The sequence below is a fragment of the Pantherophis guttatus genome, chromosome 4 (assembly GCF_059756535.1).
Source record: "Pantherophis guttatus breed Tessera chromosome 4, ASM5975653v1, whole genome shotgun sequence".
Taxonomy (NCBI): Eukaryota; Metazoa; Chordata; class Lepidosauria; order Squamata; family Colubridae; genus Pantherophis; species Pantherophis guttatus.
In genome coordinates, this window is record NC_142066.1 from 65,093,886 (window position 1) to 65,119,530 (window position 25,645).

At 38.1% G+C, this 25,645-nt stretch overlaps 1 protein-coding gene across 6 annotated transcripts in view; it reads right to left on the reverse strand.

Moving 5' to 3' along the window:
- The window catches only part of BRD9 (bromodomain containing 9), a 71,786-nt gene that overhangs the window by 12,060 nt on the left and 34,081 nt on the right, over window positions 1-25,645 (reverse strand). For 2 of the 6 annotated variants that reach the window (XM_034416371.3, XM_034416367.3), the window contains exons 6-12: window positions 23,438-23,548; window positions 22,267-22,379; window positions 14,841-14,973; window positions 13,763-13,838; window positions 7,322-7,417; window positions 5,112-5,244; window positions 1,586-1,697 (exon numbers count right to left, since the gene is read on the reverse strand). In XM_034416371.3, the coding sequence (XP_034272262.1) occupies window positions 1,586-1,697; window positions 5,112-5,244; window positions 7,322-7,417; window positions 13,763-13,838; window positions 14,841-14,973; window positions 22,267-22,379; window positions 23,438-23,548 (774 nt within the window). Of the gene's footprint in view, window positions 1-1,585; window positions 1,698-5,111; window positions 5,245-7,321; window positions 7,418-13,762; window positions 13,839-14,840; window positions 14,974-22,266; window positions 22,443-23,437; window positions 23,549-25,645 lie in introns of all 6 variants that reach the window. The other 4 variants (XM_034416370.3, XM_034416366.3, XM_034416369.3 and 1 more) reach the window with 2 other exon arrangements.

Consider the following 25,645-nt stretch of genomic DNA (forward strand, 5'->3'; position numbering starts at 1 on the left):
CAATAAAGGAGCTGCAGGAATTTCTGGAAAATAGCGGTTGTGTCTCCCATATTCTTCGTATGTCTGGGCTGTAAAGTAGAGTAGCAAGACAGAAGCTTTTTCTTACAAAGAAAAACATCCTAGCCCAGCTACATTTCATAAAAACCTACATCAAGTATGACAAAAGCATATCGGGAATGATGTTATGGTCTGATGAGACCAGAGTTGAACTTTTTGGCTATAATTCCAAAAAATATGTTTGGCTCAAAAACAACACTGCACATCACCAAATGTACACCATACCCACAGTGAAGCACAATAGTGGCAGCATTATGCTTTGAGGTTGCTTTTCTTCAGGGGCTTTAGTCAAGATGAAGGAATTATGAATATCAGTTAATTTTGGCCCAAAACTTTCAGGCCTCTGATAATACTGACAATGTAGAGAATTTCATCTTTCAATATTGCAACAACCAAAGCACACCTCCAAATCAACCAAAGAATGGCTTCACCAGTTCTTCAGTTTTGAAATGGCCCAGCCAGAGCTTGGAATTGAATCCAACTGAAAATCTGTGGGGTGAACTGAAGAGGGCTGTGCACAGGAGATGCCCTCATAATATGACAGATTTGGAGCACTTTTGCAAGAAAGAGTGGGCAAAGATTCCCAAGTCAAGATGTACCACGCATAGAAGTTCCTACCCCAAAAGGCTGAATACTGTCATAAAATCAGAGAAGTATTAGTTTAAGGGTATGCACACTTATATGCAATCACATCATTGTAGGCTTTCCTCCCTGAAAATTTCAGTTTGTTTTTCAAATGAAATGTACAATTTATGTTATATTTATATGTTATTGTTATTAATATATTAATATGTGATTAATATATGTTATTGGGTTTGGCTAGTGTAGTGAAAAGGAGGACTAGGGGTGACATGATAGCAGTGTTCCAATATTTGAGGGGCTATCACAAAGAAGAGGAAGTCAACCTATTTACCAAAGTATTGGAAGGCAAGACAAGAAATAATGGATGGAAACTAATCAAGGAGAAAAGCAACCTAGAATGAAGGAGAAATTTTTTAACAGTGAGAACCAGTGGAATGGCTTCCTTTCAGAAGTTGTGGATGCTCCATTACTGGAGGCTTTTAAGAAAAGACTGGACAGCCACTTGTCTCTGGAATGGTATAAGGTCTCCTGCTTGAGCAGAGGGTTGGACTAGAAGACCACCACTCTTTTATTCTGTTCTATTAAAAGTAGGAAAAATTCTGAAGTGATTTATCTTGGTCTGATTTTTTTTTTTACATCTCAAAAACCTGACATTTTAACATGGATGCTGTTATATTACTGTATATATCTTCTATGTCCTGCATAGTACAGTCTAAAAATTTATCTATGCACATTATTTTTTAAAAAAGGAACTACCTTTGTGATGAAAATAATACTTTTTATGACTATGTCAAATAAAATATTTCTGAGTTTTAAAAAGTGTAATTTGTTTCAATAAAAAATCTGGTTTTAAGAATAATTTCAACTATAAACTATTGAACCTCAACAACTTCAAGTCTATATTCTAAAGTAGGCTTTGAAAGAAAAGTCTGGTGAGCACACTTACCTGTTTTAGTTGATAAATAGACTTGGAATGATCTCCACCAGTGATCTGATCGAGCAAATCATCTACTATTTTTTTACTATAGCTTCCAGAATCTTTCACAAATTCTTGAAGACTAAAAGAAATTCCAGTGTAAAACAAATATCAGATGCATTCATATTTTACAGATGCCCATAACATCGATACTGTAGGTGGGAGGGGCAGATATGGCGGGAGCAGGGGGCCACATCATCCTGCGGGAGTGCGTCCTTGCTGTTTACAAGCGGTGGCGCGCTCCGACCCTCAAAACTCTTCTCGTTCCCCTGGTTGTACGGAACCTCGGGCCCCAGGCCTTCGGCTGATGCTGTGCAACGCCAGGTCCGTGGTAAATAAAGCCCCCCTCATTTGTGATCTTATTCAGGAGGGGGGTGCGGACCTGGCGGGTATTATGGAGACCTGGTTGGGCCAGGAAGGGGGAGCCCCCCTTGTTGATATGTGCCCACCAGGTTTCCGTACTTTCCATCAGCCAAGGTCTCAGGGGAGGGGCAGAGGGGTGGTGGTTGTTATTAACGAAGATCTTGGACCGAGGGAGGCCACTGTTCCTCAGACGGCTGGATGTGAGTCCCTCCTTGTGAAGTGGGGTCATAGGGTGCAGTTGGGCTTGCTGGTCACGTACCTGGCTCCCTGCCACGTGGCAGCAGCCCTACCAGAGCTGCTTGATGTTATAGCCGCGGTGGCTGTTGACACCCCCAGGCTTATGGTCATGGGGGATTTTAACCTGTCATCAGTTGGCGAGACATCTGAGGTGGCTCGGGAGTTCATGGCTTCCATGACGGCTATGGACCTGACCCAGTTAATTTATGGCTCTACTCACATGGGGGGACACACACTGGACCTTGTTTTTGTCTCTGGACAGTGGTTGAGTGATCTCGAGATAGGGGATATAGTGATTGAACCTTTGTCATGGTCAGATCACTCCCTCCTTCGCCTGGACCTTCGAACCGCCACACCCCGCCGCAGGGAGGCGGAACCGACCAGGTGGTTCCGCCCCAGGCGCCTGATGGATCCTGAGAGATTCCAGATGGAGCTTGGGCCATTTCCTGAGGTTCTGGCACACGACTTGGCTGAGAACTTAGTATCCGCCTGGGATAGGGCGGCGGCTGAGGCTTTAGACCGAGTCGTGCCTTTGCGGCCTCTGACCCGGCGCCGGTCTCACTTGGCTCCTTGGTATACTGAGGAGCTGAGGGAGATGAAGCGCCGGAAAAGACACCTAGAGAGCAGTTGGAGGGCTAGTCGTTCTGAATCCGACCGAACACTGGTAAGATCTCATATTAAGAATTACCTAGTGGCGATAAGAGTAGAGAAGAGTAACTACTTTTCTACTCTTATTGCGTCATCAGATAATCGCCCAGCCACCCTGTTTAGGGTGACCCGCTCTTTGCTCCATCAAGAGATGCGGGAAGACCCCTTGGAGGGTAGAGCTGAGGATTTTATACAATATCTGTATGACAAAATTGCTCAGATTCGGGAACAGCTGGACTCTGACTGGATTGATCCAGAGGAGATGACAAGGGCAGGTCCTGAGAATATTATTTGGGAAGAGTTTGATCCTGTGACTCCCGAAAGCGTGGACAGGATACTGAACAGACTAAATGCGACCACCATGTTTATTGGACCCGTGTCCCACCTGGTTGGTACTGGCCTCCCGGGAGGTGACGCGAGGCTGGCTCCAGGAGATTATAAATGCTTCTTTGAGTGAGGGTGTCTTTCCCACCGCCTTGAAAGAGGCGGTGGTGAGGCCCCTCCTCAAGAAGCCCTCCCTGGACCCAGCTGTGTTAGCAAATTATCATCCTGTCTCCAACCTTCGCTTTGTTGCGAAGGTTGTTGAGACTGTGGTTGCACGACAACTGCCTCAGTACCTGGATGAATCGAATTATCTAGATCCGTTCCAGTCGGGCTTCAGGCCCGGGTACAGCACAGAGACAGCATTGGTCGCATTGGTTGATGATCTCTGGAGGGCTCGGGACAGGGGTTGCTCCTCTGTCCTGGTCCTACTAGACCTCTCAGCGGCTTTTGATACCATCGATCATGATATCATGCTGCACCGGTTGGAAGGGTTGGGGGTGGGGGGCACTGTTCTACAGTGGTTCTCCTCCTTTCTCTCTGACCAGTCGCAGTCTGTGTTGACAGGGGGGCAGAGGTCAACCCCGAGGCCCCTTATATGTGGGGTGTCACAGGGATCGGTCCTCTCGCCCCTTCTATTCAACATTTATGTGAAGCCGCTGGGTGAGATCATCCGTGGTTTTGGGGTGAAGTACCATCAGTACGCTGATGACACCCAGCTGTACATCTCCACCCCAGACCACCCCAATGATGCCCTCGAGGTGATGTGCCTGGAGGCCGTATGGATCTGGATGGGGAGGAACAAACTCAGACTCAACCCATCCAAGACCGAGTGGCTGTGGTTTCCGTCGTCCCGATATAGTCAGTTGACGCCATCTCTGACTATTGGGGGCGAGTCACTGGCCCCCACAGATGGGGTTCACAACTTGGGCATCCTCCTGGACTCACGGCTGTCTTTAGAAGAGCATATGACGGCCGTAGCCAGGAGGACTTTTTATCAGGTTCGCCTGATTCGCCAGTTGCGTCCCTTTCTGGATCAGGACTCGTTACGCACGGTCACTCACGCCCTTGTCACCTCATGCCTGGATTACTGTAATGCTCTCTACATGGGGCTCCCCTTGAGAAGCACCCGGAGGCTCCAACTGGTCCAGAATGCGGCTGCGCGGGTGGTGATGGGAGCAATGTGGCGCTCTCATGTAACCCCCCCTCCTGCGCGAGCTGCACTGGCTCCCGGTGGTCTTCCGGGTGCGCTTCAAGGTTTTGGTTACTATCTTTAGAGCGCTCCATGGCTCAGGACCAGGGTACTTACGAGACCACCAATAGCCTCTCAACGACCAGTTCGCTCCCATAGAGAGGGACTCCTCAGGGTGCCGTCGGCCAAACAATGTCGACTGACGGCCCCCAGGGGGAGAGCCTTTTCTGTGGGGGCACCTACCATCTGGAACGGGCTTCCCCCGGAGTTACGAAACATCCAAGACTTACGCATTTTCCGCCGAGCCCTGAAAACATTTCTATTCCAACAAGCTGGTCTGGCCTAACTCTCCCTTTTTAAATTGGTTTTTTAAATTAGCTTTTAAATTGGGTTTAGACCTCTTTTAGATAAATGTGGATGTTTTAATCTTTGAGCCAAATTACTTAATCTGTTTTTAATAGTTTTTAACTTCTATATGTATTTGTATTTATTATGGCTGTTCACCGCCCTGAGTCCTTCGGGAGTAGGGCGGTTTACAAATATGAAAAATAAATAAATAAATAAATAAATAAATATTTTGCTTTTGATCATGTTTCTTAGATATTTTTAAAGCTGTTCTCTTTGTTATTTATACTAGCTTCTAAATGAATTGGGCTCCTTCATATGCCAAGGCCATGTATATTGCCAACACTGTTATAAGATTGAGGGTTCAATACTGCAATTCAACAATCTTACCTTAAAGCACACTGAATCCCAGTCTCATCTCCATATGCTGAATATAGCAGCTCCATTTCATCCATTTTCAGATCATGAAAGATAGAGTGGTTTTGCATTGAAACCACTGTATTAGCACTTGAAAGAAATGTAACTGAAAATATAAAAAATGTATTTGAAATATTCTGCAAAAAAAGAGCTGTAACTCTTGGGCTTTGCATATTTTACAGTAAATAACTGGCTATACCACTCACTGTAGTAGTGTGACTCCTAAAATTATAAATAAATTTGTGCAGCCTCTACAAAGAATAAAGAGTGTGTTCCAAGAATAAGACAGAAAACATATAAGACTTTTGAAGTTATTATCTAAGCATTATTCATAAACCATCCTACAAAGTGCTTTCTTTTATTTTAATGCCAAACTCTCTTTTTATCCCATATCTTTGCGACATTTTCAACGGAATCTTCTTGGAGCAGGACTTTGATCTTTCATTTCCTGCAAAGCTCAGGAAATCTAAAGACACTTATTATAAATCAAAGTCAAGGCAATAAACAGCAGCCAGCCTGGAGAAGCAGGAAAGTGGTGAATTCTCAACCAGGTTTAACCTATCTTCTTCCTATCCAGCAGTTTATATTAAGAATCCTGATCATACCAGGGTATTTTACATCCCCTGACCACATCTGGCCCTTTGGCTATCTCTGTTCAGCCCGTGGGAGGTCAATCATAAATTAAAAATCAAATGTAAATAAAGGTATGCCTACAATTTGTATAAATGCAATTTACACAAAATTGTTCTTCATTTTATAAAAGATTCAGGACACAGCTGAGGAGGAAGCTGACTCCCTCCTCTCTGTGGCAGCCCTTCAAATATTGGAAGACGGCTATCATGTCTCTCCTGGTCCTTCTCTTCACTAGACTAACCATGCCCTGTTCCTGTAACCGTTCTTCATATGTTTTAGTCTCCAGTCCCCTAATCACCCAGGTTGCTCTCCTCTGCACTTTTTCTAGAGTCTCAACATCTCTTCTTATAGTGTGGTGACCAAAACTGGATACAGTACTCTAAGTATGGTCTTACTAGGGCTTTATAGCGTGATATTAGTACCTCACTTGATCTTGATTGTATCTGTCCCTGATTACTGTTTGTTCACCAACATTCTCCTCTATTTAAAAAAATAAGGCCAAGTCTACTCTTTGTTCCTCCATTTTATTAGAAACAGCTTAATGGGCCTCCTACATATTCAGCTTCTCTGACATAAACCTTGTCATCTGATATATTTCTTGGCTTTTTCATCCTATCCAACCCACCTACTCTTCTTCATTCCCCACCCCGCAAGAGTCAAACAAATTAGAAACTTCATCTCTACTCTCTAATGGTCTAGTTAAGCAATATTGTAGCAAGAATTCTAACCACCATTGTTGGCCTTCCAGCAGCATTCTAAAGTCAGAACTCCTAAATTGTTCAGCTGTATGATGCCTATGGCAATAGCCTCAACTTTCCAACAAAGCAATCTCCCTGGAGATAGTTCTCTTGCTAGTCCTTTCCCTGTTCACCAGGGCCTCCAACTCCAATTTATACACTTTAAAGTTTTAAAGTCTTTTTTCCACACTATAGCTTCCAAACTTCATCTTGGACAGCTAGAAAAACTAATAATACAAATTAATAAATAATCAGCACACAATCTTTACAGATTCAGCCAGTTTCCATTTTTTCTGTTTTTTCACATTTGATAAAGTTTTAAAATTATTTAATTGTACTGTGATGCATGTTTTAATTGTATTTGAACTTTTCTTATTGATTTTTTAAAATAAATGTTGTTTGGTATTCTTATTACATATGAAATAAGCATATTTAAAAATGACACTAGCATATTTAAAAATGACTTCAATATATTTTTTTTAATTGCAGGGTTCTGAGCCAAGAACAGAATCCTGACTATGCCACCGAAATATGCCTCTAGTTCAGTGAGGGGTTACAGATAAACCTTCTTTGGTTTTTAAACCAGTTTAAAGAACCTGTATGCTTGAGAAATGCTTGCATTACGGTACCTACATCCAAATGAAATTAATCATTTACATTGCAATTATACCTACAGGACCAAACTGCCTGAGTCACTGGATATCTAGTAATTATATTCTAAAAATATTCGAAATTAAATAAAAACGTCTTATAAATATGAAGACAAATGTTTAATCTTGTAAATATAAACATTCTTTGCATCACAGAACTTACCTTTGTGCCTTCTTTCATCTTTAAAACCTAATGCTGTAAAACCCGGTAATAATTTGCTAGATAGAGAGCTCAGATCCACTGGATGGCTTTCCTCCTCTATTTTCAACAATAAATAAATGTTTATTAAGTTTTCAAAAATAATAGACAGGAGAATATTTTTATAAGACAATCATGAATTTTAAGAACTTCTGCATGAAATTACAAAAAAGGCTATTAAGAAACTATTAATATTTTAATCAGTATCAGTTTGTTTTAATGTGTCAATAAAAAAACAAATCAGCTGCAGAAAAAATAAATTAGATAATGAACAAAAATAAAAAAATAAAGTTATTAGGTTATTTAAATAAGCAAAAAGAATTCTTTTTTCAATTATCTTTTTAAAAATTATAATGGAGCTGTATTTTCAAAACTAATAGACAGGAGGATACTCTTATATCACTATCTTAGATCTTAAGAACTTTGCTTGAAATTATTAAAAAGCTTATTTAGAAATTATTAATATTTTAAAACAGTAACTGTTTTAAAAAAATAGTAAAGAACAATTGAGCTGCACAGATTAGATAATAAACAAAATAAAGTAAAGTAATATTAATAGGTTATATAAATGAGTTAGGCCTTATGTATTTTAAAATTATAACAGAAGTGTATTTTCAAAAAAGATCTATAAATGGGACTTCCTGTTTGCTGCTGGCCGCCGCCAGACGTTCCTTTGGGATCGTCAGCTTCCACTGCCTGTTAGAGCCGCCTTCACAACGGAACGGCGGCTCGAAAAAACTCCGTTCCCATGAGGAAACGGAGATAGAGCCGGCAGGGGTGGGTAGAACTCTCTGCAGAGTCCCAAAAGTTTTTTTTTTACTTTTGGGATGGAGCGGATGAGATGCCCCATATCCCCAGCCGCTGCTCCGGGCTTTGGGAGACCTCTGCTAATGCAGAGCCAGGCGTCAAAAGCAAGCCTGCGAATTTGACAGATTACTCAAAGAAAATGTGAGCTGGACCTGTAATACTGAAGCGCAAGTATTTTACTTATCTTTTAAAAATTACTTAAGAGAATAGAGGAAGAGAAAGAGGAAAAAAGTTTCTTTTTAAAATGGCGTCTGCCGCGGCTGGAGAAGAGTTTGAGAGGGAAAGTTCTTCCGTTTTTTATTATTACAATGTAGCGGAATAAATACCACTGGCTACATTTGTAGACAAAACTCCGCTCCTGTTTTTGTTTTTCTCTTTTTTCCCTGGAGGCTTGAGTGTTGCTGGCTGGAAGTCTTTTGTCTTGTTTTTTTTTTTTTCTTCTTCTAACAAAGCCTGCTTAGGCGGAAACATGGCACTGAAGCTTGTGAAGTCAGACAAACAAATAGGTGGGGGGGATTCCCCCACTAAGAATTTAAAGCAACAAGTTTTAACTCTTCAGTCCCAGAAACCTGATTTTAATATAATAGAATTTCTCTTAGAGGAGATTGAAAGAAGGGATGAGATTGTGAATCAGCAACTTGAAAAATTTAAGCAGGAAACTAAGGAATTGGTGAAATCCAAGTTTGACTTTTTGCAGCAAAAAATTTTAAAATTGTCAGAATTCATGATTCGGTTGGATACAAATACTAATTTACTAGAGTCAAAAATGGATGAAATTCAAGATAAATTGGACAATAGAATTCAAAAAATTGAAAATGATTTGTTAAATATTCAGGATTATAGTTCAGAAGAAAAATTTAAAATGGATGCTGACCAAAAGTCTGGTAATGTAGAATATCTGGAACAGAGGATTCAAAAAGAGGTTCTAAAGATACAATATAATTTCACAGAATATGCAATAAGACTTAGAGGTTTGCAGGAAAATAACAGAGATGACTTAAGGAAAATATCTTCTGAATTTCTAGCTGGGATTTTAAAGATTCAACCTGAGGAAGTGTTTTGTAGGATTGACAGAGCTTATCGAATAAACTCCTGGACTGCCAAGCAAAGGCAATTGCCTAGAGATGTGGTAATCTATTTTTCAGATAAAGAAATTAGGAATAAAATTGTGCAAAATTCCTTCAATTCTAATTTGCAATTGTATGGAAGAAAGATTTGGATTTACAAGGAACTCCCACCTAAGATACTAATGGAAAGGAAGAAATTTGGCTTTCTGGTGTCTGAGTTAAAAAGGAGAAATATTCAATTCCGGTGGGACGTCCCAGTTGGTATTATATTGAGATATCAAGGAGAAAGATACCAGTTAAATACTGTTGAAAGGGCGGAAGAATTTTATCAAAATAGGTTGAAAATGAATTTAACGTCTTCAGATATAATACAGGATAAGCAGAAGGAGCTGGAACTAAAGACAGAGACTGTACTAGATAAATTGCCTTTGGATTTATCGGATACCCCAGCTGGATTATCTACAAATTTGAGAGAAGTGCCATCTGATTTTAATGTGATGACTTATCAAGGCAAGGACAAGCATGGAAACCAATTAGAGGATATACAAGGGATAAAAAAGAAATGCGAGACACAAAAAATTAGGATGGAGGTCAAACCCACAAAAAGAAAACAAAAAAAGAAATAGGTTGTACAAAAATAGAAATTTCTAACCCAAGCAACAGTGAAGCCAGTGATTTTAAAATATGAATGATTATGTGAAAACATAGAGGAGGCGACATATTGGTCAATATCATCCTGAGGATAGTGGCAGATCTCTGCATTGCCGTAATTTTGGGACATGGAAAGAGCCTCAAATTGATGGTTTTGAATTATCTACTTTGAAACTTCTTTTTGTGTTGATAAATATATTATAATTATCTTGAATTATAAGGCAAGAGAATCACATTGGGACATGCAGAAGATCGGGTTGTTACCCAATACGATGATGGAAATTAATAATCCTGATGAAACCCACAATTATTATTATATGGAATACAATTATAATGTCACTCGGGTGGTTGTTTTTACTTTTATATATATAAGAAGATGTTTACTACTGATGGGGGCAGATATGATTGGAGATCTTGAATAAACGGTTGCATCCGCAAGCTATGTCACCCTATTATGGATGTTGGTTTTAATAATCCAGTGGAAAGACTTCAAGAAGATATTATATGGACTATAAATTTAAAGTTATTGTCTTTTCTTTTTTTATTTAGATATAATGGAATATATATATATATATATTTTTAAGTAGTGTGGGCAGTGAATTAAAGATATCAAGAATTGTTGTGTATGGTAAATTTGTAAGACAGTGGGTGAATAAGCTAGCTACAGACTGATTAGTTTAAGAAAAGGGATTTTTAAGTGATACATTTAGGGGAGTGGAGGAAATGGATAGAGTGGAATAAATGTTAAATTAGATTTTATGGGGAGCCCGCTTTGAAATGTTATTAAAGTAGGACTTATTGTATAGTTTTAAAGTGGAAGGTGGTTTTGAATTGTCGCAATAATGCATAGATATAAAACACTATTATGCTAAATTAGAGTTATTTTATAATAGTTATAGTATAATGTGTTTGTTTTTTTTTTGTTTTTTTTTCTTCTCTTCTTCTTTTCTGAAATGTATGGATAAAGGGGGATTTATAATACTTTTAGTAAGTAAAGGTCAGTATTTTGAGGAGGGAGTAAGTAATCTGTTATGAATTAGGGTTTTTTTTTGTTACGAAGAAGTCACAGGGGGGGAAGGGTGGGGAGGGGGGGTTAGGGAGGGGGGGGAGGGGGGGGGAAAAGGGGGAAAAATTTGTATTTGAAAACCTTTTCAATAAAAAAAAAAAAAAAAAAGATCTATAAATGGACCGATAATGATTGAAATTTTACAATTAATGCTCGATAAAACATTACTTTTATCAAGCAGCATACACTGAATTGAAAAGGAAGCATACATTTTAGTTTAAAATCTTCACTATACTATTAGTTATAAATGTAAAAAAAGAAAACACTCCTAAAAATAATATAGATAAGTATTTGATTTTTGACTTCCCCCTTCTTTGCAGAACTGACTGGCATAAACTTTAGAAACTGTTCTCTAAAGAATTCATTTCTTTTAGTAAAAGATAGAGTCAAATACGATGCATTAACTGTTAGAAATTGATGCAAGAAAATTAATGAACAAGTTAATTTTGACATTATTGAATAAATGAATAGGGAAACTGAGCATGTAAAATACAAAATTTCATTGAAGATAATTATTAAAATATAATTAGCAATATAAACATGAAAGAGATTGACATATAATAAGTGAAATTGTTGGGTTAAACAATAAATATTGAAACACAAGCCATAATTCAGAATTACCCAAGAAAATGAAAAATAAAATTAAAGATTTATATAATAAGTTCAAATGACAGTTCCAATTAATTTTAGATGTGCTTTTATTTAAAGAGGTCACCCAAACTGACCTTTGCCTTCTTTTTGCTCCTCCTACTGAGAAAGCATATACGTATTCTGCTAGGATGGGATGGGGCTGGGTTCTGTCCTGTGACGCAGGGACTATCTTTTGAAGAGATACCAAAGTCCTCCTTTCAATAGTTCTCCTTGGCCAGGCTGGAGCTGACTTTGTGCCAGAAAAATGGGGGGAAAGCCTAAAACAGTCCCTTTGCAAACAAAAAAATAAATAAAAACCAACTTCCTGGGGAGGGCTAGGCTTCGCTTCCAAAATGGGGTGGGGGTGGGAGTGGGGATCAAGAAGGAAAAGGAAAAAAGGCAGAAATAGTCCCTTAACAAAGAGTTCGCAGAAAAGAGTTGGGCTTTTTGCGATGCTCCTTTCTGGGAGGTTTTGCAAAGCGGCATCTTAGGAGTGTTTTACAAAGGAATGTTTTGGAGCAAATGACTTTGAGGCCACTTTTTTTTTTTTTTTTGCAGCCAAATGCCAGCCCAGCAGTCAGGCCAGGCATACCTCGTCAACAGAAGGAGCAAGAAGATGTTGAAGATCATTTGAGGCAGTGGAGTGCAAGGTGGCAAGGGCTGGGACTGATTTAGGCAGCTGTAGTTTCTTGGGCCATGGCAAACAGTACCAGAGAAGCATTTTCGGGGGTTGTTGGCTGTTCCAAAAGAAATGGGGAGAGAATAGGCAGATAGGAAGACTTGGAGGCAGTCCCTTATCTTACTGAGGCTTGGGGCTAGGAGGGATGAAATCTGGAAAGGCTTGAATTTGGATGGATACTCACTTAACAACCCACAATATTTGGCTAATGATAGCAATTGATACTCCCAAAATTGCAATGTGATAACGTGACTTCTTACTCTATGACTGCATTATTTAGCAATGGAAATACTTGTCCCAACTATAGTCATCATGGACTACTGGTATATTGCTTTGCATGGCTACGCATTTTTGCTTTAAAATATAGCATTTTTATTCAATAATGCCAAAATGGTGCTACATCAGCACAATAACATGATTTAAAGGCAATGCAGAAGAAAAATGGATTGGAGACTAATTTCTATCTCAGATTGAATCTAACACAGATTTAATACTATTACCAGACTTAATAATCTTCTACACAAGTTCAGCTTAAGGAGCAACTGAACAGATTTTAACTAATTAGGTAAAAATGGTTACATAATAAGCAACATCAGAGGGAGATAGGCAGTGCAAAAATGTGAAAAATGAATGAATGAATAAATAAATAATGAATAAATAAATAAATATTAATGGTATTTAAGTTAGAGTTCATAAAGTCTTTGTTCGTATAGGGCAGTGGTGGCGAACCTTTTACTCACTGAGTGCCAAACAGGTAGGCGCTTCACTTATGTGCGGCTCCTCCCCGAGTGCTGCATGCGCAACCACACCATCTGCACATGTGCACATGTGCATGCATGCCGTGCGCTGCATGCACAACTGCACCATCTGTGCATGCACATGGCTTTTGCATGGGTCCCCAATTGCACCATCTGCATATGCACAAGGCTTTTGCACATGCAATGTGTACACATGAATGCCATCTGCGCATACAAGCACTGCACGCAGATACTCCCGTGTGCATGCATGAATGCGCGTGTGTGCACATGAGAGCTCCGGACCAGTGGGTCCCCAGAATTGCACGTATGCGCACCGGAGGCCCGAACACCAGCTGGGGCACGTGCATGCACAGCTGCAGGCAAGTTGGTCAACAGCTCGCATGCTCAGAAAGATAGCTCTGTGTGCCACCTTGGGCACGCGTGCCATAGGTTCGCCATCACGGATATAGGGTTACTAGTAGATTTATATTTTATCACAAATGTAACTTAATTCTGACTTTACTAGAATATTAGCCAAAGGCCTTCAAATATTAGCTCACCAAATATATTTCAATTTGCAAATCTTTTTGTTGCCAATTCTGACATAGCAGCATATTTAATATTCAAATGGAATTACCTATGTCTATTAAATAAAGATTAAAACATTATGCATTTTCTTTTGACAATTAATGTACAAACATAAACTTAGTTATGTATAATTAAAAACATGTTTAAAAATATAAACTATTAAAATTATCTGAAAATTACCTTCTGTTTCAGGATCTGATGGATTGAGTACACTGAAAATCAAAGATCCATCAGTATTCTTTTTCAGGTAACCTATCTGTATTTAAGAATAATAAAAAGAAAATCAGATTTTTAAAAAAATGTTTCCTGTTTAATCAGTAAATACTAACAGATCTGTTATCACAGGGGTCCCCATCTCCCACGTTGTGGCCCACTCCCGGGCCATGGCCTATTCGGAACTGGGCTACACAAGTGGTAGACCGATGCACACATGAGCATGCAGGTCCACTTGTGCGAGCGGCCAGCCAGCGCAGACGCACATGCAGCTCCACTCACACAAGTGGCCGGCTGGCGCACTGCACAGCTCAACTTCTAATGAAACTGTGCATGCATGCGCAACTGCCTGCACACTGTTTGAGTTGAGCTACTTGCGCGCATGTGTACTGGCCTGGCTGGTTCCCCCCCCCCCGCCACAAAGGTTGGGGACTGTTGTGTTAGCAAATACTAACAATATCTGATGTTGAATGTGTCATTGGAAGAAGAGCTGTGCCTATGCAATCTAATAAACAACCTTTTGAATAGGATATGAATATTTCCATTCTTAAATATAATATACAACGAAACTGGATTCACACATTGTACTGAAACACAATTTTCTATGTTGTTCTAAAAAATAGAGCATTTGTATTCATAAATGCTCTAAATAAAAGAAGAAAAAATAGAATTATCCAATATATTCATTTAGATTAACACTGATATTGTTCATCAAATTTTAACTTCAACTTTTCTAGTTGGCTTATACTCTTTGGTATAATCTTGTCAACGTAGAGTACTGTACTCTTATTTAACATGTAGGTTAAATAACTGAATTTTTAAGACCTTCACTGAGATAGAATGCTAAGAACATGTCATTTAATTTTCACTTATATTCAAACTAAAGTCTAAAACATGTAAGTTTTAATCTATATTGTAGAAATTTAACATAAAAACTCCTCATAAAAGTATTCATGTACTAAATACTATGTAAAAATTCTTGTCCAACTGAGCAAAAATTTCTGAGAAAATTAGCTGAACAAAATGTGAATTAATTTAACAAGACCTTGCTGTTTGGAAGACACTGGTTGATCCGATCCCGTGCTTCATCTGCTGCATGTTCTACCAAGGCCAGGACGTGTTCTTCAGCTGTGCTGTCTGTCAGACTGCATGCATTTCCTTCTGGTTCAAATATACAGCTATAATAAAGCACAAATTATTAAATAAATAACAAATCAAATGCACTCCCTCTCCACAAATAGGTTCTAAGTCATTGAGTTTTATGACCTCTAGGTAAATATAATGGATTTCCTGGATAAATCAACATTATTTTCATCTTACTGTATTTTTTAATTTTAATATCACAGCTCCATTGTGACAGACAATATTAATAACAAAATTAACAAAGCCATCTATGAGGAATAAAACCAAGTATCCTCTCATCATATATCCTATTCACCGAGAGTCCACCGCTTGACTTAATCCAAAGCCTAGCGGACGATCCAGGCTTTAAAATTTATGGAAGATTTAAGGAGATGGAACTCCAGACATCCAGGCTTTATAATACAAAGTTTTATGGCTGATAATTAGCACCCTGAATTATACCCAAAAGCCTATGGGGTAACCACGAAGCAGAGGAATTACATGATCATACTGTGGTATGCTCATAACTTTCCATGCTGCTGTGTTCTGGGTTATTTCTGAGTAAACTTTAAAGACAGCCATATGTAGAGTAAAATATATTTAAGACCCAACTCATATTTTCAAATATTTTCCTCCAGTTTACAGTTTAAAAATTTATATAAAATTTTGTTTTACAGGACCCCCATTTAATAACATTTAACACTCTTGTTCAGAGACTGAAGTTATAATATTTCAGTTATGAAGGTGTTTTATGAACAGTTCTTATTGTTAGTTTCCTTGTAATGTGTTTGCTGGATTAATTTAGAGAGATTATCTTCTATTACATATATCTCTCATACAAAAAATCTTGTGACTGTGCAGAAGAATCAGACAAATCATGCTGTGGAGCTCCAATTTGAAAAAGCTTTCTTTCTTTTGCTTGTTAAAAAAAATATATGCATTCTTATGTCTAGAACTTCTGCTCATTAAAATAAAGCAAATTTTATTATTGAAAGTTAAGTATTTAAAAAGATATCAATATTTGATATAAAACAAATGAACAAAAATCATTGATATGAAACATGCAAAAAGAAATTATCACAACAGATTAACTGACTATATTTTGATAATAAAAGCTAATTAAGATGAACAGCAAGAGAAAGGAAATAGAGCAAGCAAGCATTATATATAGATGAACTCAGATCAATTCCAATTATATAATCAACTATATTAGAAATTTTTAAAAAATCTATTAAGATAAGTAATAATAGTGTAAAAAATTCACTTATGATTTTTTTGTGATGAAATGGCCTCTTGTAGCCAAAGAGGAAAAAACAGTCTGAAAACAGAACAGATTCTGGCACCAAAATGATTGACTAGCATGCAGGAAAAAACGTCATTAAAAATATCCAACAAGTACTGTTTAAACAATCTACCAATTAAATCAAAGTAATTGGTTTTAATTACAGAAATACCTTTTAGTACATATTATTGGTAGAAAAGTAAATTTCTCTCAAAATTATATTAGAAAAAAGTACCATATATACCATAAATAACATATATTAAAAAATCCAGGATTTATAGCTGCAAATTACTTAAGTTCTTAATTTCAGAAACACCTTGAAATCTTAATGTTGTATGAATCTGTGCAGTAGAAGATCCCAGAACTTTAAAAAAGGTTCTCAAACACCTTTACCATATAGGGGAACTTTTTTTTTTAATTTGATTTATATGCCGCCCTTCTCCGGAGACTCAGGGCGGCTTACAATGCGCTAAGCAATAGCCTTCATTCTTTTGTATATTTATACAAAGTCAACTTATTGCCCCCACAACTGGGTCCTCAATTTACCTACCTTAGGCAGGCTGCAGTGCCCAAAAATTGACTAGAGCTTTCAAGTACCCAGTTTCCTTTCCACACTAATGTCCTAATCAGTTTCACTAAAGACTGGAAAAAGCTACATAATACAGTATATATCCAGAAATTTCAGGGAGGGGAGGGGGATGAGAGATTTTAACCTGTAAATCTATTAGGTGCAGATCAAGAATTTCTTATCAACATAATTGCTGACCATTATTGCAAGTGTTTTATAAAAAATTACAATTCTCTTGGATTTACCCTCTCGGAACAGGTCTCCAAGAAAAATAAATTCTGTCAATTCTCTTTTTTAAACAATAATTTTAATTGAAGTATAGAAATACAGTGCAATCTAACTTCTGAAATATTCTTTGCTCATAGTATGAGAGGCAAGTAAAGCATTTATTGGAGAGTTCTTTGTCTCTGAATCAAACAGAAATTTATGCAAAATCAGAAAAATATATTACTGAATAATCTGAACAATTAGAACTAAGCCTACATTGGGAAGTAGCTCAATCCAATTTTAGATTTAAAGTAAAAAATACAAGCAATAAGGGACCATATAACTGATTGGCAGTGAGCCAAAAATAACTTCACCTGGCATAAATATTTTTGTTAATTGTTAGCCTATCAAATTAGTAAAAAACAACATCAATAACAAAAAAAGCACTTACATTTGAAACAATGATAAACATGTTTCTACAATGAAGCATATGGTGTGGCAATTCATTCTTTATTTGAACTTATATAATAAACAAGAATCTAATACAGTAGAAATTGAAGAAAATTTGAATAAAATATTACTTTAATAATGTATGGCTCAACAAAAAGATATTGTTAATCAATTTACAACAGAACAGTGTCAATCAAAAAGTGACATTGAATAAAGCTCTAGTACCTGACAGTATTTCTATAAATTACTGCAGAATTTTTCAAGAAATTTTTAAATTCAAATAATAAATGAGATACAATTATGTCATGAATCTCATGTCATGGAAAGGAGCCTTATAAAGGAAGGAAAAGATCTAACTCATTCTGAACCATAGACCTATCACTTTACTGATTGTAGATTATAAGCTTTTTCAACAATTTTTGCGGAGTCTAAATAGTCATTTATTTATTAAATTCATGACACTTGTCTCACTATCCAAAGTGACTCTAGGTGGCTTTTAGCTGAAATAATACATTTTGACTAGATGTATTTGTCTCAAAGATATATATCTGGAATAATATTATATATAATTTAAATATTATTAATAATGCACATAAGAAAAATTAAAAATTGGCCATGTTATTTCTTGGTGCTGAACAAAACTCTGACAATATGAAATGGGCTTTTATTTTTTGAAATGGGCTTATGCAGTTTTGAAAAAAATAGGTTAGGGATAATTCTCTTATATTCATACAATGTTTATAAAAAAAATAAGCAGCCAAAATTGTAGTAAATGTTCTTATTTCAAAGCAATATATTATATCAAAGGGAACAAGGATGATCCCCTATTTTTATTGGCATGGGAACCATAGCCTCCTAGCTATACTGAGAGCAAAATTTCAAAAAAAGAAACTATAAATGAATATAAATTAAAATTTAGCATTTGCTAATGATATTGTATTTAAATTGCTCACCCTAAAGACTCTAACATTGGTGATGTAAAATATAGTTCAGTGTCAAGTTACCAGATCAATAAAGAGAAAACTCAAATTTTGATAAGGAATTTGACAGTGGAAGAAGTAACGGAATAACAAGAGTTGGAAGGGAGGTCTTCTAGTCCAACTCCCTGCTAAGACAGGAAACCCTATACCATTTCAGACAAATGGTTGTCCAATTTCTTCTTAAAATGTCCAGTGTTGGAGCATTCACAATTTTTGGAGGCAAGTTGTCCCACTGATTAATTGTTCTAATTGTCAAGAAATTTCTTCTTAGTTCTAGGTTACTTCTCTCTTAGTTTCCATCCATTACTTCTTGTCCTGCCTTGAGGTGCTTTGGAGAATAGCTCGACTCCCTCTTCTTTGTGGCAACCTCTAAGATATTGGAATACTGCTATCATGTCTCCCCTAGTCCTTCTTTTCATTAAATCAGACATACCCAATTCCAGCAACCATTCTTTGTTTTAGCCTCCAGTCTCCTAATTATCTTTGTTGCTCTTCTCTGCACTCTTTCTAGAATATTAACATCTTTATTACATCATGTCGACTAAAACTGAATGCAGTATTCCAAGTGTGGTCTTACCAAGGCATTATAAAGTGGTATTAACACTTCATCTGATCTTGATTCTATCCCTCTGTTAATGCAGCCTAGAACTGTGTTGGCTTTTTTGGCAGCTCTAGCATACTGCTGGCTCATGTTTAAGTGATTGTCCATTAGAACTCCAAGATCCCTCTCACAGTTACTACTATTGAGCCAGGTACCACATATACTATACCTGTGCATTTTATTTTTCTTGTCTAAATGTATACCCTTACTTTTTTCACTATTGAATTCCATTTTGTTAGATAGCACCCAATGTTCAAGTTTGTCAAGATCCTTCTGTATCTTAAGCCTATGTTCTGTAGTGTTGGCTATTTCTGACAGATTGGTGTCGTCTACAAATTTGATGAATTTCCTATCTATCCTCTCATCCAAATCATTGATGAAGATGTTGAAGAGTATTGGGCCTAATACTCTGGGCCCAATGGGGTACCCCACTGCTTACTTCCCTCCATGTAAATACATTTCCATTCGGGGTAAAATTCACTTACCTTCCCTACCGGTTTGCAAATTGGTGAGCATCATCCATGCATGCGCAAAGCCTTCTGTGCATGTGCAGAGGCTTAAAATCGTCACAAAAAAGTGATGTCATGATTTCCACGTGGGTGGGAAGAGCCTCCCACAGCCACCACTATTGGTTCGCCCAAGCCAGATAGAACCAGATGAATTTTACTCCTGGTTCCATTGACGACTACACTTTGAATGCGGTTGATCAGCTAGTTATGAATCCATCTGGTGGTGATATTGTCTACAGTCTAACCCACATTTTATTCACAGCATTCCTCTAATTAACTAATTTTGTCACTTTGTCAAAGAATGCAATAAGATTTGTCTGGCATGATCTGTTTTTGACAAACAACAGACCATGTTGGTTTTTGGTTATGACTTTATTTGCCTGTAGGTGTTCGCTAATTCCTTCCTTATCTTTTCCAGAATCTTCCCAGGTATTGAGGTCAGGCTGATAGGTATGTAGTTTCCTGGGTCTATTTTTGTTTTCCTTTTTTGCAGATGAGAACTAAATCAGCTCTTTTCCAGTCCTGTGGTAGTTCCCTGGTGCTGCTGATCTTTGAAAGTATGTAATGCATATATCAAGCAACAGGTTTTAACATTGAAGTTATAGATGATATCCAATGGAGTTAGACAGGATACCTCATTGGCTTTTTTAAATTTTACTTTATTTTATTTATTTTAAAATTTTCTTAACCATTTATCTCCTTCAAAGAGAGACTCCGAGTGATGTACAATAAAACGTTAAAATATAAAGCAGTATGTATAAAAATTAAAAATGTTAAGAGGAGGCAAGGGATTAAAATTAGCTAGAAGGTGAAGAGAGGGTTTCCAGGGAATTAACCAGTCTCATGGCTGCCTGCTCCCCTGGGCTCCATACATGAGGCCAAATAGCTATATTTTAACTCCTTTTTGGAAGGCAAAAGAATGAAAGCCTGTCTCACCTTCAGAGGAAGAATATTCCATAGGATAGGGAAGAGAGGAAACAGCAGAGAAAGCTGTTTTCTTAGACCCCATCAATCAAAGTTCTTTAAGTGACAGGGTTGCAACATATCTTCTCTGCCTGACCAGGGGAGATGGGCAGATGTAATGGGATGAAGACTGTTCCATAAGTAGCCTGCCCCTATGCCATTTGGGTTTTATGATTGACAACCAATACCATGAATTGGACCCAGAAGCAAACTGGCACCCAATGAAGTTACATGCACTATTCTTTGGGTGCCTAAAATTTCCCATGCAGCCACATTTTATATAAACTGAATATTCTGGACATTTTTCAAGGACAGCCCCATATAGAGCATGTTGCAACAGTCCAAATCAGAGAAGACCAGGGCATGAGTGTCTAAGCAGAGAACTTTTACACCTGTTCTTCAAACCGGAGTCTTGAGTGCAGGAGCACCAGATCTGTCTGGAGTAGTGCAACCTCATTCACAACCATGCCATCTTACCAGGGTCCATCTGAAGTCTGTTGTTCCCCATCCAGGCATCCATAGCCTCCAGACACCGCACAAGAATATCCATAGCTTCACTCACTTCATCCGGGATGAAGATATATACCTCATCCTAGTGTCAAATGATCTCACCTGGTGGTTTCATGTAAAAGTTAAAAAGGAGCGAAGACAGCTGCAAGCCCTAAGGGATCCCACAGAGCAGGGACCAAGAGTTCCTGCTCCCTACCAACACCAACTGGAACCAACCTCAGAGGAAGGAGTGAACCAACACAGAACTGTGCAGACCTCACCAACAGTGACAGGCAAGCCATTTGAATATAAATTGATAGCAAATCACATTCCTTACTAGCACTGATGAAGTTACCTAGTTTGGGTAATGAAACATCTGCAAGAAAACAAGCAAGCTCAGAGAGCACCAAGATCCCTCATTTTAAAAATAATTTTGAAGAAGTGTTTTAGTTCTTGCATAAGAATGAACACATGTCATGCTGCTATTCATTAAAATGATCTTTCTCTTTTCACTTCTATTCCATCCTCCAAAAGGATGTGGCTGATTTAAGAAGTAAGCTCATTAAAATTAAAGCACCCCTTACAACTGTATTTTTTTTTCTGGCTAATGTGGAAAATTTACAATGAATGAAAATAATATTCTGTGCTCATGCCTGCCAATTCTTCCAGCTCATTTTTAAAATATTTACCGTATTTTTCGGAGTATAAGATGCACCGGAGTATAAGACGCACCTACCTTCAGCAAACAGCCTGCTTTGCTTTCATAGCTTGATTAGCACAAGGAAAAAAAAATCTGCTCCAGCAATTTACCTCTTTGCAGCAAGCAGCAGAGCCCTACGTAAAACAGCTGAGAGTTGGGAGGCCGATCAACTTGTGCTAATTAGGCTGTGCTGAAGCTGAAATGAGCTGTTTTTTCTTGCTGTTTGCTTGCAAGGAGGTAACTGCTGCAAGGCAGAGGCCAAAGGGTGGAGGCCAATGGGTGGGTGGGGCTACATTCGGTGTATAAGACACACCTAAATTTTCACCCCCTTTTAGGGATGAAAAAGGTATATCTTATACTCCGAAAAATATAGTATCAAATGCTACCTATACTGACTGTAAACTCTAGAAAGAACTTCTGGGATACATAATGATTCTGCTCAAGATGCCCAAGGTGCTTAAATTTTTTGAAAAATAATTATATATTGTGCCTAGTATTTCAAAGTTAAAAACTAATGGTCTAATTAATTCATTCCAAAAGTAGGGATGTTAATTTGCAAAGAAAGGCACAAAAGAGCAAAACACTTCCTCCATCATTTACCTAATAACTTCTTTACTTGGCTTTTTGGATTTCTTGGTAGTCTCTACATGCACAGGAACAACTTCGGGCACTGGATCTTCAACAGCTGGATCTTCATCGCCCAAAAGAGCTGCCTGCTGAGAAAAATCCATGTCCTGCATAAACGACATGCTGCGCTTCAAAGCTAACAGCCGTTCCTAGAATTAGAAAGGACAGAGCAGCAGGGACTTTACACCTTTCCCTCATAGCGAAGATGCTATGATGATGGGATGGGATGGGAATGGCCATGGCTTTGCACCTAAGAACTACATCTTCAATGAGGATGCAAGGTGATTCAATCATGAGCAGCATGACACCGGAACACCTGCAACCTATTTCAGAAGGGAAACCATACATACAAACGGCCACCTACCTGTACACAATCTTCATACAAGATAATCAATTGTTCAGTTTGAAAGTCAGTTTTTTTATAATTTTGAAAAATAGTATTATATAATAAGTATGTTTACACAAATCCATCTTTCACTCATTTTATATAAACATTTCCATTATACTATTTAGTAGGTATTGTATTTAGGAATTCATTAAATATATAATCAAATAGATTTAAAATAAAGAGTATGTATGTATTTCTTCCAATATTTTATGGAAAGGTATTGTTAAGCAAAATGCTTAACATTCTAGAATAATTCCAAATTTATTTAAATAAGACAATACTTATTTCTTCAGTGAAAGCTTCAAGTTAACATTTTTATCTTGAATGAACCGATTCTTAAAAGAGTAGAGATGTATAACTTTAAAAGAAAAGAGATGTATAATGGAAATGCCACTGAGACCTTCAGTAAACCCAGCAGTCTGAGAAACCAACACTAAGAGCAAATTCAATTTCCTTAAATTTCCAGTTTTATTTTATAAAGACATAGTCTGCCCTCTAGGGCTATAAATACAGTAGAGTACTTTATTTAAAGTAAAGTTAAATGTTTAAGAGCATGTGGAAGTATGAATGCAGCATATCAGCAATTTGTTGAATTAAGGCAGGTAGACACATGCTGCATTCACATACCTGTTACCTGAATCTTCTTTTTGAAACTAAATCTAAATCAGAAGTATAAAATAATGTTGTATTGTAATCATCTACAAAGGTTAATCTATATTTTTGGTCCCAATATGTTCTCTGTTGTAGTTGTCTTACTTTGCTCATCATCTTAAAGCCAGCATGGAGAATCTTTTTAGCCAGTTTGTAATACACAGTATCTGGTCTGTTGTAAGTCATTGCATTGTCACACATCAGTTTAAAATCTGCCTGGAAAACATAAACATAATCATTGCTATATTTTCAAAAACTGTTTATATTCTAAGAAATTCAATTTCAGTAGAATCTTACAATGTAAAGAGGCAGGGAAGACCCTTGCAGGCTCCACACAGAAGCTGAAAATCCTCCCTATAGGAATGTCAGCAGGATTTTCAGCTCTTGAGAAACAGAGAAACTCCTGTGTTCCCAACACTGAAGAAATGACACTTGGCTACAATGTAAAGTAGTGAGTGTACAGCTTGTAAATGTGCTGTCCCCTCAAAATAACGCAACACACAGCCATTAAACTGGTGGCAACAAAAGTGAGTATACCCCTAAGTGATAATGTCCAAATGGGCCCAAAGCGTCAATATTTTGTGTGGCCATCATTATTTTCCAGCACTGCCTTAACCCTCTTGGGCATAGAGTCCACCAGAACTTCACAGGTTGCCACAGGAGTCGTCTTCCACTCCTCCATGACGATGTCATGGAGCTGGTGGATGTTAGACACCTTGCACAACTCCACCTTCCATTTCAGGATGCCCCACAGATGCTCAATAGGGTTTAGGTCTGGATACATGTTGCCCAATACATCACCTTTACCCTCAGCTTCTTTAGCAAGGCAGTGGTCATTATGGAAGTGTGTTTGGGGTTGTTATCATGTTGGAGTACTGCCCTGCGGCCCAGTCTCCGAAGGGAGGGGATCATGCTCTGCTTCAGTATGTCACAGTACATGTTGGCATTCATGGTTCCCTCAATGAACTGTAGCTCCCCAGTGCCGGCTGCACTCATACAGCCCCAGATGGTGGGGCTGTATGTCAAGCATGGTGGTGACATTCCCACCACCATGCTTGACTGTAGGCAAGACACACTTGTCTTTGTACTCCTCACCTGGTTGAGCCACACACACTTGACACCCTCTGAACCAAATAAGTTTAACTTGGTCTCATCAGACCACAGGACATGGTTCCAGAAATCCATGTCCTTAGTCTGCTTGTCTGCAGCAAACTATTTACGGGCTATCTGGTGCATCTTTAGAAGAGGCTTCCTTCTGGGATGACAGCCCTTCCTTCTGGGATGACAGCCCTGCAGACCAATTTGATACAGCGTGCAGCTTATGGTCTGAGCACTGACAGGCTGACTACCACCCCACCCCTTCAACCTCTGCAGCAATGCTGGCAGCACTCCTACGTCTATTTCCCAAAGTCAACCTCTGGATATGACACTGAGCATGGGCACTCAACTTCTTTGGTCGACCATGGTGAGGCCTGTTCTGAGTAGAACCTGTCCTGTTAAACCACTATATGGTCTTGACCACCGTGCTACAGCTCAGTTTCAGGGTCTTGACAATCTTCTTATAGCCTAGGCCATCTTTATGTTGAGCAACAATTCATTTTTTTCAGATCTTCAGAGAGTTCATGCCATGAGGTGCCATGTTGAACTTCCAGTGACCAGTATGAATGAGAGTGATAACACCAAATTTAACACACCTGCTCCCCCTTCACACCTAAGACCTTGTACCACTAACAAGTCACATGATACCAGGGAGGGAAAATGGCTCTTTAGGCTCCATTTGGACATTATCAGTTAGGGGTGTACTCACTTTTGTTGCCAGCAGTTTAGACATTAATGGCTGTGTGTTGCGTTATTTTGAGGGAACAGCACATTTACACTGTTATACAAGCTGTATACTCACTACTTTACATTGTAGCCAAGTGTCATTTCTTCAGTGTTGTCACATGAAAAGATATACTTAAATATTTACAAAATGTGAGGGAGTGTACTCACTTCTGTAATATACTGTATATACAAGTATATAGCCTGGGACAATATAGGGGATATCATGAAAACAAAGCTCAAAATGAACTGATGTAAGTTAGATGTTAAGAAATCAAATCAAATCAAAAAGATTTCTTTAAATATGTTGAAGAGAAAGCAACCAATATACCACTTATTCAAAGAAAAGGGCAAAATGCTAATGGTTAAGAAAAGAAGATAATTACTCAATTCCTATTTTCACATCTGCTCAAAATTTCATTCCATCAGGAAACTGTGAAAGGCAAGACTGCAGCTTCAGATTTACAGAAATGTACAGTAGAAAGGGCATGC